A 15,724-nucleotide genomic window follows, 5' to 3' on the forward strand; every position below is an offset into this window, starting at 1 on the left:
TTCAACAAAATATCAAGCAGAGGTTTGAAGAATGAAAAGGGCTTCGTTAAAGATTGTGAGCACCTTTGTTGCATTGTAAAAATCACTGAGACATAACATAACCTGAACAACATCTGAAATGCAAAAAACACAACATACACAATTAGAGATTCAGATTCTTCCAGGAATGGGCGTGTGAGGGGAAAAGGTTTAGTCACCAACACCGAAGACAGAGGTATATAAAATCACCAAAACTGCCTGCTACATGCGTGCAGAGAGGTGAGAGCAGCAGACACGTCCGACAAAAGCAGGGCCCCAAAGTACATAAACGAGACAGTCCTCCTCCCCAAAAAACAACCCAATAGGTCGTATGTGCAAACACCTCATTATGACATACGGTTTAAAATTTTATGACCGATAAAGGCCTTGTAATTAATGTGTTCCATAGCACAAACAAAAAAAGTACTGGGTCATTTCCTGTTCATATGTTTTGACCATTTCACATCTTCCTCACCTTCTGTTTTTAATCCTAATCACCAACATCTTTGAACTACGGGCCTGCTTGTTGCAAAGCAGGTGATCTAGCAGTGTGCCACTGTGTGGGTACCGGCCCCAGACTTACATATACAAATAATCACACATCACTTAAACAACGTTGTGTGTAGGTAATAAAAGTTATCTTCAATGTGCTCAACAGCATGTTAGCTGACTGGTAGAGCACCTGCTTTGGAACAAGAATGTCCCCGTTTTGAAGCCAGCTATGTAGCTGTTTTAGATTTGATGGTGTGGAACACATCCACCCTAATGCTCCCGTGGACCTACTTGAGAGTATGAACAAGCGAGCTACAAGGCCATATGGAGCGGAGGACTTGACAAAAACCTAACAGGAATTTGGAAGAGCTGTCAAATCATAAGACGACATACAGTGCATTCAGAGAGTTTCCACTTGATTTTGAAGCCTTATGTTGAAATGTGTAAAATGGTTTCCCCTTTACAAACACTTTGGCTGAGCTTTAGAGAACCTGTGTAGGGATGGGAGAAAGATCTTTCTAGATAGAAGGACAACCATCAGTGTAACACCACCAGTCTGGGACGTTAGGCGGAGCGACCCGATGGGAGCATCTCCTCAGTCAACGCTGTATCACATCAAAGCCCCAACAGGATGGACAAAAAAGCAAACAAACAATAACAACAACAACAAAAAAACAAACTGTGGGTGGGGAAAGTGAAGAACAGTGCTTGTTCCAATATCTCCTCTCAAATAAAAAGTGCTATTGAAGTGCAATCCCCTTTACCGGTGGATTCTCGATCCTATTGCTCTACCGACTGCCAACAGCTGCAGAAACGCAATGATGGTTCCAAACTACTTATATTTACGATGTGGTCTTAGAAAATTTCAATGCTGCAGAATATTATTTTTGTAGGATTACCCCCAGATGTATACCTCGTCACAACCCGGTCTATTTGTTCTGCAGGAAATTCGTTTGACCTCAGAGCTGGGTTCCTGCTCTGACACAAACTGCCAACTATGGGATCTTATATGGGCTGTTTCACAGTCAGGGTACACAGGTATGTGTCTCAGGCACCAAAAAAAAAATAAATAAATAAATAAAAAATAAAAATGGATACTTTGGTCAAGTTATTCATCCATATCTAACTGTTGACTGGGGTACTTAAATGTCCAGAGTTTCAGACCTGTCAGATGTTTGCATATCTATTTATTTCAAGATTGAAAATAACAAGTACAACCTTTCTGGAGAGGACTAAGATAATTACTGTGTAAATCATACACTAATTTTAGTGCAGTCTCCCCATATATACTATCTACTAAAACAGCTGATGGTGAGTATGCATTCAGACTGTACAGCTGCTATTGTGTTTCTGCATTCTCAAATAGTGATGGAATGTGCGCATTTCTGGAGAGGATAGTTAGTTTTTGACAGATGGAGAGCTACACTCCAATATTAAAGACATTTGATTAAATTAGGTACATATCCTTTTGTGGCATCACAGACAGTGATTACCTCTTTCAAAAAAAAATAAAAATAAAAAAAATTATATATATATATATATATATATATATATATATATATATATAGATAGTATTCACATAACACTGATGCTTGAGTTTGAAATGCACTCTATTTCCGGACAGGACATTTTTGACAGACAAGACTAGGGATGGGTATTAAGATTTTAATCGATATCTATGCCATTATCGATTCTGCTTATCAATCCGATTCCTTATTAATTCCCTTAATACCTCCTGTGAATTTTCTGTGTACTAAAAGTAGTCTTTACAGGTTTTCTATGTCAACAACATAGAAAGTCTTAAAGTAAATAAATATGAAATTGGTCACTGGATCCTTGATTTCTGGGCATAAATAGAAAAAAGCAAAATCTGTAGTTTTTGTCTAAAGCATTTACTTTCAAATATTATTGACATAAATATAACTTCATAACTCTGAGCTGAACTCACCCAGCTGCACTGCACATCAGGATGTAATTCATAAACCATGGACAACGCCTCATTTTGGGAGAAAAAAAACAAACAAAACAGTTTTGGTCGGTTGTAGTTTGTTGTCTGTGTTACAACGTTTGGAAAGAGGTGTCATCGTGAAGCAAAAAGGCTATTGATGTCTGTGGATCAAATCATTTCTTAACAATTCTGATAAAGAACCAGTTATTGATACCCAACCCAAGACAAGACATTTTAATGCCTTTTTCAAGTCGCAATGATCCTGGGAGTTAGATTGTTCTACAGTAGGCTTTAATAGGGAAATTAGTCAATTTTGTGGTTACCTATTAAATAAATAATAGTTCTGGTAGTAGTAGTAGTTATCCACATATGTCAAACTAAACTTCGTTGGTCATTTGCATCTTGTCATTAAACCAAACTTTATCTTTAAAATCAACTTATGTATCCTGATTGTAAAACAGCCCATAGAGACTGCTGTGTATGACTTTACTAATACCCAGTCTACCAGAGGTAGTCTCCAAACAGGGAGCAGAAAAAAAAAAACCTAAGTTACAACTTGGTTACAGTAAAGGGTCTGAACATTTGTGTCAAAGTGGGGGAGTGAAGTCACCATCAAGTCACTCAAGCCATGAATCAACAAGTCCACCAATTGTTTGCAAGCTGACTTGAGACTTGACTTGGCACTTGCAGATTGATGACTTAAGAATGACTCGACAATGACTTCATCCCACCTCTGCAAAGTGATATTTCGGTTTTTGTGTTAAAGTTTTCACTGTGGGGTTTTGCTTATTGTTTGATAGGTACAAGAATTAGTTTTAACATAAGGCAGCATAAATGTGAAAACCTTTTCAATGCACTGTAACGCAAAACACTGACTGAGGGCCGGTACAGCGGGCCTCACTTCAGTTCTATTATATGGTGGACACACACACACACACACACACACACACACACACACACACACACACACACACACACACACACACACACACACACACACACACACACACACACACACACACACACACACACACACACACACACACACACACACACACACACACACACACACACACACACACACACACACACACACACACACAAAAACCAAAAAGATGCCAAACGAGCAGCAGTGCATGCAGATATTCTGGTCCTATATAAACTAAGGCACCAGAGGTTTCCAAAATTCACTTAGTATACAGTATATGCGTATAAAACAACTAAACTCTTCAAGTGTATTAAAGGCAGTCTATGAGTGCATACAACAGATACTGTATTCACGTGGAGTCGGCTGATTTAAGTACTGGCCACCTTCTGCAGAAGAGGGATCTGTTGAGAGAATAAAACACAAAAATTAACTTTATGTTTTACTTTTCCAACTAGAGCATCATGTGGAGGCTGTGATTCAGCACAGCCACCACCAGGATTAATTTTAATTGATGTTAACTGTAAACAAAATGGTTACTTTTGGGAGAAAAAAACAGTTTTGCTAATTTTACAGTCATAGCCAAATATTTTACACCAAAGCGTGAACTGCAGCTTGGTTTTTTGAAGTTTGTCTTGGAAAACAATGGCAATGTCATGGTGTTAGGTGTACCTAAGGTGTACCTAAGGGCAACCTTTCCCAACAAAAGTGTCCAAAAAAACAAAACAAAACAAAACATAGACACCTTTCCTTAACTTGGATCTTGTATTTTTTATATTACACAATGCCATAGCTTCCAAATGCAATATATATTTGATGCACAAAGCATTTGTTTTTGGGCCTGACGTCACGCCCTTATTTGCACCAGGCCATAAACAACAACAAAAAATTACATTATATAAAATTAATTTACAGTGTTGCATATATATGTGTGTGTTAGGCTGGTCCTCTACAGTATGCCAAAAATAAAAGTATGACTTTCTTAAGGTGCTTCCTGACAAAATTGTTCATCTTAATGAGAAAATGTTTTGTGCAAAATTTGATTTCGATATGACTGTTCCAACCACTGCTGCAAGAGGGCTGGAAACTGCAATAGCTGCAAACCAGCAACAGTAATGTACCTGTTCACAAGTGAAATACAAATTGAAACAACAATCCTTTCTCCTTTAACTGACCATACAGGAGATTAAAAAGTATTACATGTCACTGTCCACCTATTTGGTGAAAACAAACAGTCATGGGGAGTTGCGTTTGGTTCAGATTTTGGTTCAGATTTTCTTCGCCTCTGGGAACTGACATTGTCACTTAACTTGCAGCAGGTATTGTCGCTGCTGTTTATCCTTCATTAGGATTTGATTGTAATCCTGGATAAGTGCAACTCCTCGTTCAGCAAAATCACTGACTGCAGCAACGTTATGGAGGACCTGCAGTGACGACTGGAATGACGGGTCATCCTCCCACTCTGAGGGCTCCTTGATTGGGAAGTCCGTGTTGGAGTTGAATGCCTCAAAAATGTGACCTGAGGCAGATGGAACAAAATCTGCCACGAATGAACTAATGTATCCAGTCCATAACTCAAAATGTCACTCGCATGTCACAAAAAACAGGTGCCGGGCGGCAGTGATTAATATTTTTCAAATCTCATGAAATTTCACCCAATTTATTTTTATTTTTTCATGAAAAGATCTAAGATTTCTTCAATGATGCAAAAGGCTCATTTCTCTCCAATTTTGTTCACAAATTTGTTAAAATCTATGTTAGTCAGCACATCACCTTTGCCAAATAATTCATCTACTTGACTCACATCAAAATCGTTCAAAAGCATGATTATTGCACATCAAAAGTACCATCAAAAGTGAGGATTTGCTCAACCTTGTCGATTACGAGGACAACAGGCACTTAGATGAGCTTCCCTAAAATGGTTTCTGACAGTTTGTGCAGAAATTCTTCAGTTTGTGCAAACCAACTGTTGCAGCAACTGTCTGCATTGCTGGTGTCAGACCATCGCTCAGGTGAAAAAGCTGGACATAGCAGGCCTGGCCTAGAGTGGTTACATGCAGTCTATAGTTGTGAGGCTGGCTGGATGTACTAGCAAATTGTCAGAAATGACACTGAAGGCGGCTTATGGTTATGACAGGAAATTCCCTTCACAGACAACTGTTCTGGTGGACATTCCTGCAGTCAGCAAGAAATTGCACATCCCCTTAAAACTTGACATCTGTGGCACTGCATTGTGTGATAAAACTGCACATTTAACAGTCGCCTTTTATTGTGATTGTGTGCAATAATCAAGCTGTTTAATCAGCATCATTAAAAATAAATAAATAAATGAAAAGACACTAATAGTTTATCTAAAATTTTAGGGTGCAACAGACTACAACCCAAGTCCAGCTATATATTGAAAATATCACTATATAGTTTTTTTTTAATCTATGCAATATGATTTCTTAAATAATTGCCTTATTAAATTTAGAATGTGATTGGAACATGTTTTTTTCAAAGTTGAAACCTCACTCACTCACTCATCGTCAACTGTTTACTCCAATTAAGGGTCACAGGGGGCCTCTCCCAGCAGTCACAGAGCATGAGGCAGGGTACACCCTGGACAGGACACCAGTCTGCCGCAGGGCCACATATAGACAAACAAACAGTCACACCCACACACACAACTACAGACAATTTAAAGTTTCTAATCCACCTAACCTGCAGGTTTTTGGATGTGGCAGGAAGCCGGAGCACGCGGAGAGAACCCACTCAAACACGGGGAGAACATGCAAACTCCACACAGAAAGGCCACAGGTGGGAACTGAGCCCATGACTTTCTTGCTGTGAGGCAACAGTGTTAACCATTAAGCCACCGTGCTGCCCAGCTGAAACCTCAACAGCTCAATTTAGTAATTTCAATAAAATGGATTCAATCATTTCCATCATTCTCTAACAATCAATTTTTGGAATTACAGTGTAATGTACTAGGTTTAAACTGTTTATAATTCAAAGCTGAATAAAGGTGTACTGATTACAAATAATTAAAAGTACCAACGAAACTGTTGGCATAAAAAGGAACACCCATGTATATGCTGAGTGATGAACAATTCTGAGAAGTATCTAAAGACAAATATTACATTCATACTAAGAGTAGTGAGGGAATTGTACAGTGCATCCAGAAAGCATTCACAGCACTGCGCTTCTTCCAGATCTTTAACCAAAGCCATCAAATAAAGTCACTGTGTTGTGTGGGCCGCTGAAGAGGCGGTACTGCTGGCCCACTTCCAAAGGGCGCCCTGCCTGAAGTGCGGGCTTCGGGCACGAGAGGGCGCTGCCGCCTCACAGGAAGGGCCGGGAGTGACAGCTGTCACTCATCAACTACGACAGCTGTCACCAATCACCAGATCTTCACACACACACACACACACACACACACACACACACACACACACACACACACACACACACACACACACACACACACAAAAGCCGGACGACATCTCCACCTCGACGCCGAGATATCGTCTACCTCTAAGGTAAACTCTCAGCCGTTTTGACTGTGCTGTACGCACGTAATTCTCTGAGTTTGTTGCAGGAGTGCCTGAGGATTCTACTCGCAGCGGGACGCTGAGTTTGGGGAAACGTGACGGGTGACGGACTTCACTCCGCACGTCAAACTAAGTAGCCCTCAGGTTCTGCACTAAGTGTGTTACTGTGTTGGAGGTGGAGGTGTTGTTTTCCCACCTGGAGAGAAAGTTGCTGACTGTTTACTGGGTGTGTTTTCTCACACACTCATTACATCTGTTCTTCTGCTTCCTGCCAGCAGTGCCAGATCCGACAGTCGGAGACGGTGACCACCTGGGGTCTCAGGACTTGGCGGCTCCAGTATCCTTCGGGTCCGGTGGCATTGGAAATCGTGTGGGATCCGGTTCTACTCGGGACGGACGTCTTCTATCCTCAAGCCTGCTCACATGTCACCTTGTATATTTTGCTTGTGATCCAAATTCTATGTTTGTCTGTATTTTTGTTGTGCACGTTTCACAACAGTAAAGTGTTGTATTTTTGGCTCATCTATTGTCCGTTCATTTACGCCCCCCTGTTGTGGGTCCGTGTCACTACATCTTCCCAACACACTGGGTATTGCGAAGGCTTTGCATCCATCTGTCCGTCTGTCTGTGCTGAGCATAAATCCAGTCCTTTTACTTCCAGAGTCTTCAAATTTACAGGAAACACAAAGACACTGGACAAGTTCAAAGATGGCCAACCTTGACCTATTTTAACAGGTTAAAAAGTCACCTTCTGTTTCATATTTTTAATGCTATGAATCACGCAAATCCACTTTTTTTTTTTTTTTTTTTTTTTTTGAGGGGCTGGGGTGACAGCCAATCAGAGTTGTGTAAATTATTAGTTTGATAAGTGGGCATCCCTTTGGCCTTTTCCAGGTGCTGGGGTGCTCAGCACTGAAGCACCTGTACACTGGCGCACACTCAAAGAAGCATGCCACATAGCCAGAATGTTGTAGCCGATGGCCCCTTATAATGTAAAGAGAATGGCTCATCTGTATCCCTAAGTAACAACTTGTTCAACACAGTCATTACAGCAGCATTTAAGGATTCTCTAAAGAGTACCAAAGACATCCAGTGACCACCTTTGGACACCAATTAGCATCCAAGCCTCACAACCACACATTAAGATCAGAAGCACCAGGACCTAAAGACTTGAACCTTAATTGTCCTGCAAATGTATAACCAACATGTAAGAATATGAACATGTAAGCTCTTCTCAAATGTTTCTTAATTTCCAAGGTTGAGCACCCAGAGGAATGAAAGCTGCTGCAGAGATAAGCCAATCTCTCAAGAATATGTTAATTGTGTGTATATGTGCATGTTGTAAATTAATTTTGGCTGCTCCCATTTCGCCTGGGAGAATAGGGCACAGGTGCATTAGAACCAGTCGCTGAAGACATCAACTGCATTGTGGACCTTTGGTGGTTTTACAGACAACCCCAATTGGGCACTTTATAATTCAAAGAAAAAACAACCCTAGACTACACTGAATCTAAAAACACTAAACAAACCACAGGTATCCAGTTGCATGTACACTCAATGTGTATCAATGTTTAATAAAAACAGTTTGTATTACAGCAGCCAACCTGAAAAATAAATGTCAATTTTGTGCATCATTCATCTATGGAAAATTTGTATCTAGGAGGCACAGCTGCCAAGGACAGGGGCACACCTGCAAAAATTGCATGAATTTAAGAAAAACAAGAACAAAACAACACTTACCTTTGACAAATCCACTCCAGTCAGAGCATTGACAGATACAGGAAGTTCAGCCAAAAGGCGGTTGACCTCTCCTGTTAAACGACTGCCTTCCCCACCAAGTATGACAATCTCATTGGTTTTGGCTAATGGTGCTGCCACCTTGGAAGCAATCTGCAAAGATGGAAATATGTTTGCCATCAGCAACAAATAAAACTTTTCATTTGCCATAGACCAAAAATCTAAAGATTATCCTTTGTTCCAACAGCAACACTATAAAATTTTTCTAATTACTTTGATCATTTTTGCTGCACCACTGTTTTAAGATACATTTTTTGAGCCTTTGGGATTGTTTGAGCCACAAAGGATAAACCTGTTGTATCCTACAAGGCTGCATTGTTCGGTCGCATCCAAGGAGCCTTTGAAATTACACAGCGTGCAGTCAACAAATGCAGCCTTCACAGGATGCAGCCCCTGAATTTATGCACAGCAATGGCAAGCCTTGCCATGTCCCAGAAGGCATTGTTTTTCCTGAGTGTGCTTAGTAATTACATGTCCACATATGGCCTTCTACTCAGACAGAAGGAAAACTCAGGTTTTCCTTCTGTCTGAGTCTCAGGTTGTTGTTTGATGCAGATGCTTAATTAATACACAGTAAAGATATAACAATGTAATTAGTTTAAAATTTATCTGCATATCTTTTCACAATATGACATCACAATTTTGAATTTTTGACCAAGTCTGTGTTGTAATTTATAGGTGTCTCCATGACATTTTGTCCCTGTGACATTTATTTTTGTTTACAAAAATGGCCCTGATGGGTGCCCTTCATGGCACCTTCTACTGTCCTTTTTCCTCCTTGTTTCTCCTGGGGCTCTGCATCCTGGACCCCATCCCATCGAGGTGCATGCAATCACCCGTGTGGCTCCTGGCATACCGGTGTGGTCCATGTCATATGGTAAGGTTCTGTAGTTTTGTCTTGGCCCAACACACCAGTCACAGTAGTGATCAGATATTTAGCTCTGATCTGGGTCTCTGTGTGTGGATGGTCAGGTGTTCATGGCCGTCACCACAATTCAGTTTTGGGTGTTTTCAAGGGGATCAACACTATGATGTCCTAGAATAGGGTATGGATGTCACTAACTAGACAACAGACTGTTGTTGCTATTACTGCTTGTCTATGTGTGGTTGTTTGTCCTGGTATGTTGTATTGTTGGAGTTCCGCCTCTTTGGTGTGTCACATTTTTCATCACTTCACAGTTATGACTGTCACCACTTATCTTTTGTTCCTGTCTGTCTCCATGTTGTTTTGTTGGTGAGGCCTTCCTGATAGCAGTTGTCTGTTAGCTTTACATAAAATGTTATAGGCTGATCAGGAAGGGCAGGTGAAGGTTTCTCTCTCGCACACACACACACACACACACACACACACACACACACACACACACACACACACACACACACACACACACACACACACACACACACACACACACACACACACTACATGCTATGTGTCTTACAAGAACAAACAGCATATCTGTGTATATATGAGGTCTGTTAGAAAAGTATCTGACCTTTTTATTTTTAGCAAAAACCTGATGGATTTGAATCACGTGTGCTTGCATGAGCCAACCTTGAACCTTAGTACGCATGCATGAATTTTTTCACGCCTGTCGATTGCGTCATTTGCTTGTAAGCAGCCTTTGTGTGAGGATGGGTGGAGTCTGTGAGACTTCAACACGACGGTGGCGCTTCTGCTCCGTCAGCAGCCGATGGCTTCGGCACGAATTTCGCAGCAACTCTTTTCATGGCCAAATCTTCTGTCACAGTGGAATGTGCCGAAAAAGTGCTGATGTCCACCTCTTCCGCAATTTCTCGGATAGTCACATGACGGTCCCGCATCACCGCAGCGTTCACTTTGGAAATGATCTGGTCATTTCAGCATGTTGATGGCCGACCGGAGCACGGCTCGCTCTCCACCGTTGTGCGGCCGTCTTTAAACCGGTTGTACCGCTCCTTAATCTGTGTGATGCCCAGAGGATCGTCACCGAAAGCCGTCTGAATAATCCAAATGGTTTTCACTTGGCTGTCGCCCAGTTTCTGGCAAAATTTGATGCAGTCACGCTGCTCCAGTCGTTCCGCCATTTTCCTTGCAAAGAAAAAACGAGAGACTACACCCATCCTCACACAAAGGCTGTTTACAAGCAAATGACGCAATCGACAGGCGTGAAAAAATTCACGCATGCGCACAAAGGTTCAAGGTTGGCTCATGCAAGCACACGTGATTCAAATCCATCAGGTTTTTGCAAAAAATAAAAAAGGTCGGATACTTTTCTAACAGACCTCGTATGATTATGTGTATACAACTGGTTCTGCCAGTCTGGCATTTCACTATCACTATATATGCAGAGTAGGTGGAAAAAAAAAAAACCCAAAAACAAAAAAAACCCAGACAATTTGAGTCTCACCTTTAGTTATTTAGAGTGCATCCAGAATGTATTCACAGTGCTTTACTTTTTCCACATTCTGTTGTTACAGCCTTATTCCAAAATGGATTAATTTAATTTTCTTCAAAATTCTGCACACAATACCCAATAATGACAATGTGAATTTTTTCCTTTATGAGATTTTTGCAAATTTGTTAAAAATAAAATAACTAAGAAATCACATGTACATGTATTCACAGCCTTTGCCAAAAAGCTCAAAACTGAGCTCAGGTGCACCCCGTTTCCACTGCTCATGCTCGAGATGGTTCTACAGCTTAATTGAAGTCCACCTGGGGTCAATTCTGCTGACTGGACATGATTTGGAAAGACACACACCTGTCTACATATATGGCCCCACAGTTGACAGTGCATGTAAGAGCACAAACCAAGCATGAACACTTATGTACATGTGATTTCTTATATTTTTAGTTCTAATAAATTATGGGGTATTGTGTTTAGAACTTTGAGGGGAAAAATAATTTACTACATTTTGGAATAAGGCTGTAACGTAACAAAATGTGGCAAAGTGAAGCGCTGTGAATACTTTCCGGATGCACTGTATCATGTCTGGTTGAAGTGTGACGCAAGTATGAAGTAAGTCAAAAGTCCACAAGAGGTTAAGAATTTTGAGTGAACAGAAAAACCTTTTACCTAACTTGTCACAGTAGGGATACTAGGATATACAGTAGTCCCTTGTTTATCGTGGGAGTTACGTTCTAAAAATAGCCCGCGATAGGTGAATTCCGCGAAGTAGCAGCGTTATTTTTTTACAATTATTATAGATGTTTTAATGCTGTAAAACCCCTCACTACACACATTTTCTCACTTTTCTCTCCTGTGTAAACACTCTCAAAGTTCAAACCTTAGTAGAAAAATAAGTCCAGTATTATATAGAATGAAACCAAAGATCAAAACCTGTTTTCAGGCCCAAACATTTGTTTGAGAAATAAAAACAGAACGTTCTCCTATAAATAATTATGATGGCTTTTAGAACTAACAAATTTAATTTTAACGATCAACCTACGAGGTTGGACACATAAGAAATTATTAATAGTAACTGACCAGTATTCCTCTGATCGTGCCTTCATTGTGGCGCCGATCAGCAGTGTGTTTTTCCACCTCGGGGCAGGTGTCTTTTTCCGAGTGATATGGGTAGTTGTTGGCGCTCTTTTTTTCTTCTGAGCGATCAGATTCTTATAAACAGACACACGCAGACCACAATGCGCGTGCTTTTTCTTCGCTGCTGGAGCGCTCTGCATCAAAACAGCGAGTGTAGTCTCTGGACCTGTTGCCAGATTTTGGCTGCAACTAAGCACAGCAGACAGTAAAAAAAAAAAAAAAAGCATGCAAAATTGCACTAAAAAAAATCCGTGAAACAGCGAGACCGCGAAAGGTGAACCGCGATATAGCGAGGGACCACTGTACTACTATTTTCCAGCATTCAAATACTAATGAAAAGAATTATGCTGACATGTCAACATATGCAAGGTATAACTACGCCTATTACTGAATGGAAGACTTAAACAAGGAAAAGAAACAAACCACCCCCTTTACCAACTGTCCCCTCTGTGACAGTGATTTCCGGTTAATTTATGGCATCAAATTTTGACCTTTAGCCGTTTTTTGTTTAACTACTAACACTTTCTGTAATTGTCCCTTTAACTAACCATTGTTTACTGCTTCTGCACTCTGGCAAAATAATTTCCTTCAGGATAAATAAAGTTGATCTTTAGCTTTAAGAAATGCTGGAATCAACATTCAATTATGGGTTCATTCAGTTGCTTGAGCTTCATGGCAAAGGCTGTGAATACTTACGTACATGTGATTTCTTAGACTTTTTATTTTTAATAAATCTGGAAAAAAAAAAACCTTAAAAAAAAACCCTTTTTCCACATTGTCATTATGGGGTATTGTGTGTAGAATTTGGAGTGGAAAAATGAATTTCATCCATTTTGGAATAAGGCTGTAACATAACAAAATGTGGAAAAACTGAAGAGCTGTGAATACATTCTGAATGCACTGTAATTATTCATTATGCAAGTTCAAGTTGATGCAATTGTCAAAAAAATTGAGGGCTTGTGTAAACCTGTTTATGGTTACCTTGGGTAGGGCCTCCAGGACCAGGGCAGTTTTGGCTGCCTCTCCATACTCCAGGTAAGCATCAGCCTTCAGTCTCATCTTTTCAGCTTCTGCCTTACCCACAAGTTCAATACAGGAAGCCTGAGCTTCACCAATCCTTTTGATCTTCTCGGCCTCAGCCTGTGCTATCAGCACCTTCTTCAACCTAAAAGAGGCAACACACACAACAACTCAGTTTTCCTATAAACATTCTCAGGATGTATGTTGTAGCTTTCTTGACAGGGGATAGACAGCAATGATAAAAAGCCCTGTCGTGGTTATGAAGTCATGATTTGGGGGGGGGGGGGGGGGGGTGCTGCTGAGAATCCTTGGCTACAACCCCATTCTCCAAGGGTTGTGCAGAGATGTGGCCTTGATCATTTGTGCATTTTAGGTTCACATGACAAAAAAGGACCACAATGGGAACAAGCGTTTATCGCTTTCTTGTGCTGTGTATTTTAATGGGCAAATACATATGTATTTTGTGCATTATTGTACTAAATAAATTCAATCAATCAATTGTGCAAGGCCTGTCATGGAACCTTTGGCACATCATAAGGCAGTACCACAAAACGTTATCAGCACCTGAAGAAACCACAAGTCATGTGACATAATGAACAAATTACACTACTTCAAAAAAAGACACCGCATTTATCAAAATTCTAACCAAAGTAGGCTTCAAAAACACCCTCGAATGCTGCATAAAAGATAAATAATTCCCTTGCACATATACTTCAGTCAAGCTGCCCTACCCAAATTGTACATAGAAATCAGGAAAAATATGAGACATAAAATGCAGTGTTATGCGACAACAATTCAGTTATAAACCAAGGTCACCAAGACATTCCAAAGTTTCACTGTGCACTTCATAAATGATGTCTTTCAACTGAAAGGTCTATTGAAAACAGAACTGTATGCTGCATCGGACAGAAGACTACCCATGGAGTAAGAGTGTGTTGTTAAAAAGGCAATGGCCAGATAAGTAGAGTGGGGAAAATAAGTATTTGACACCCTGTCAGTTTTGCAGGTTTTCCCACCTGCAAAGAATGGAGAGGTCTGTAATTTTTATCATTGGTACACTTCAACTGTGAGACAGAATCTAATAAAAAAAAAAAAAGGAAAAAAAAAAATCTAGAAAATCACACTGTATGATTTTTAAATAATTAATTTGCATTTTATTGCATAAAATAAGTATTTGACCCCCTACCAATCAGCAAGAATTCTGGCTCACACAAACCTGTTCATTTTTCTTTAAGAAGCCCACCTTATTCTGCACTCTTTACCTGTATTAATTGCACCTGTTTGAACTTGTTACCTGTATAAAAGACACCTGTTCACACACTCAATCAATCATACTCCAGCCTGTCCACCGTAGCCAAGACCAAAGAGCTGTCTAAGGACACCAGGGACAAAACTGTAGACCTGCACAAGGCTGGAGTGGACTACAGAACAACAGGCAAGCAGCTTGGTAGAAGACAACAACTGTTATGATTATTTATTAGAAAGTGGAAGAAACACAAGATGACTGTCAATCCTCCCTCGGAAAAAAATTGATTCACGTCCCGAATCGTGATTCTTATTTATTACGATTCTGAATCGATCCAAAATGTCCAATAATCGATTTTTAAAAAGCATTTTTAAACATTTTCTTGCTTACTCACTGCGTGTACTGTTTGTCAGGCAATGGCCTCAGTACTACAGCGTCTCCGCGAGGGGAGGGTCCGGCTTGCTTCAAACATTCGTGAGCTGCAGCTTAGCATGGCGGACAGAGTTAATTCAGCCAGCACGGTCTTTGCTGAAGGCAAATGTTTGGACGCATTTTGGATTTTATTATTTGCTGCTTAAGAAGGAGCTTGACATGACTTATGCAGTGTGTAAAATCTGCAAAATGAAAGTCAAGTACTTCGGAAACACTTCAAATCCGCAAGCCCACATGCTACGCCATCACCCGGAGCTAAAAGGAGGGGAGCAGCGGTCTCTGCTGACTACTGACCAGCGCTTCACTAAACTGCCAGCCAACTCTAAACGAGCAAAGCAGATAAGTAAATTTACATCTAGAATCACTTGATTAACCTTGTAAAGCTGCATTTTCTTAAACATAAACATTTTTAAAGTAATATAACTATTTCTCAGAGCTCTTTGAATCAAAAATCGATTCTGAATCAAATCGTCACCCCAAGAATCGGAATCAAATTGCATCATGAGTTGTTGTACGATTCACATCCCTATTAGAGGATGAGAACAACCCCAAGAAAACCATCCCAACCGTGAAGTATGGGGGTGGGAAACATCATACTGTGGGGGTGCTCGTCTGCAAAGAGGACAGGACGACTGCACCGTATTGAAGGGAGGATGGCTGGGGTCATGTATTGCGAGATTTTGGCAAACAACCTCCTTCCCTCAGTAAGAGCATTGAAGATGGGTCATGGCTGGGTCTTCCAACAAGACAATGACCCCAAACACACAGCCAGGGCAACTAAGGAGG

At 40.5% G+C, this 15,724-nt stretch overlaps 1 protein-coding gene across 2 annotated transcripts in view; it reads right to left on the reverse strand.

Annotated features, from left to right (window-relative positions):
- Positions 1–3,250: 3,250 nt before the first annotated feature.
- Positions 3,251–15,724, reverse strand: part of LOC117508735 (flotillin-2-like) — a 58,435-nt gene continuing 45,961 nt past the window's right edge. For both annotated transcript variants that reach the window (XM_034168555.1, XM_034168554.1), the window contains 3 exons: positions 13,222–13,405; positions 8,657–8,806; positions 3,251–3,787 (listed from right to left, as the gene is read on the reverse strand). In XM_034168555.1, the coding sequence (XP_034024446.1) occupies positions 3,755–3,787; positions 8,657–8,806; positions 13,222–13,405 (367 nt within the window). In that variant the 3' untranslated portion in view covers positions 3,251–3,754. The remainder of the gene's footprint in view (positions 3,788–8,656; positions 8,807–13,221; positions 13,406–15,724) is intronic.

Source organism: Thalassophryne amazonica, chromosome 4, assembly GCF_902500255.1.
Source record: "Thalassophryne amazonica chromosome 4, fThaAma1.1, whole genome shotgun sequence".
Classification (NCBI taxonomy): Eukaryota; Metazoa; Chordata; class Actinopteri; order Batrachoidiformes; family Batrachoididae; genus Thalassophryne; species Thalassophryne amazonica.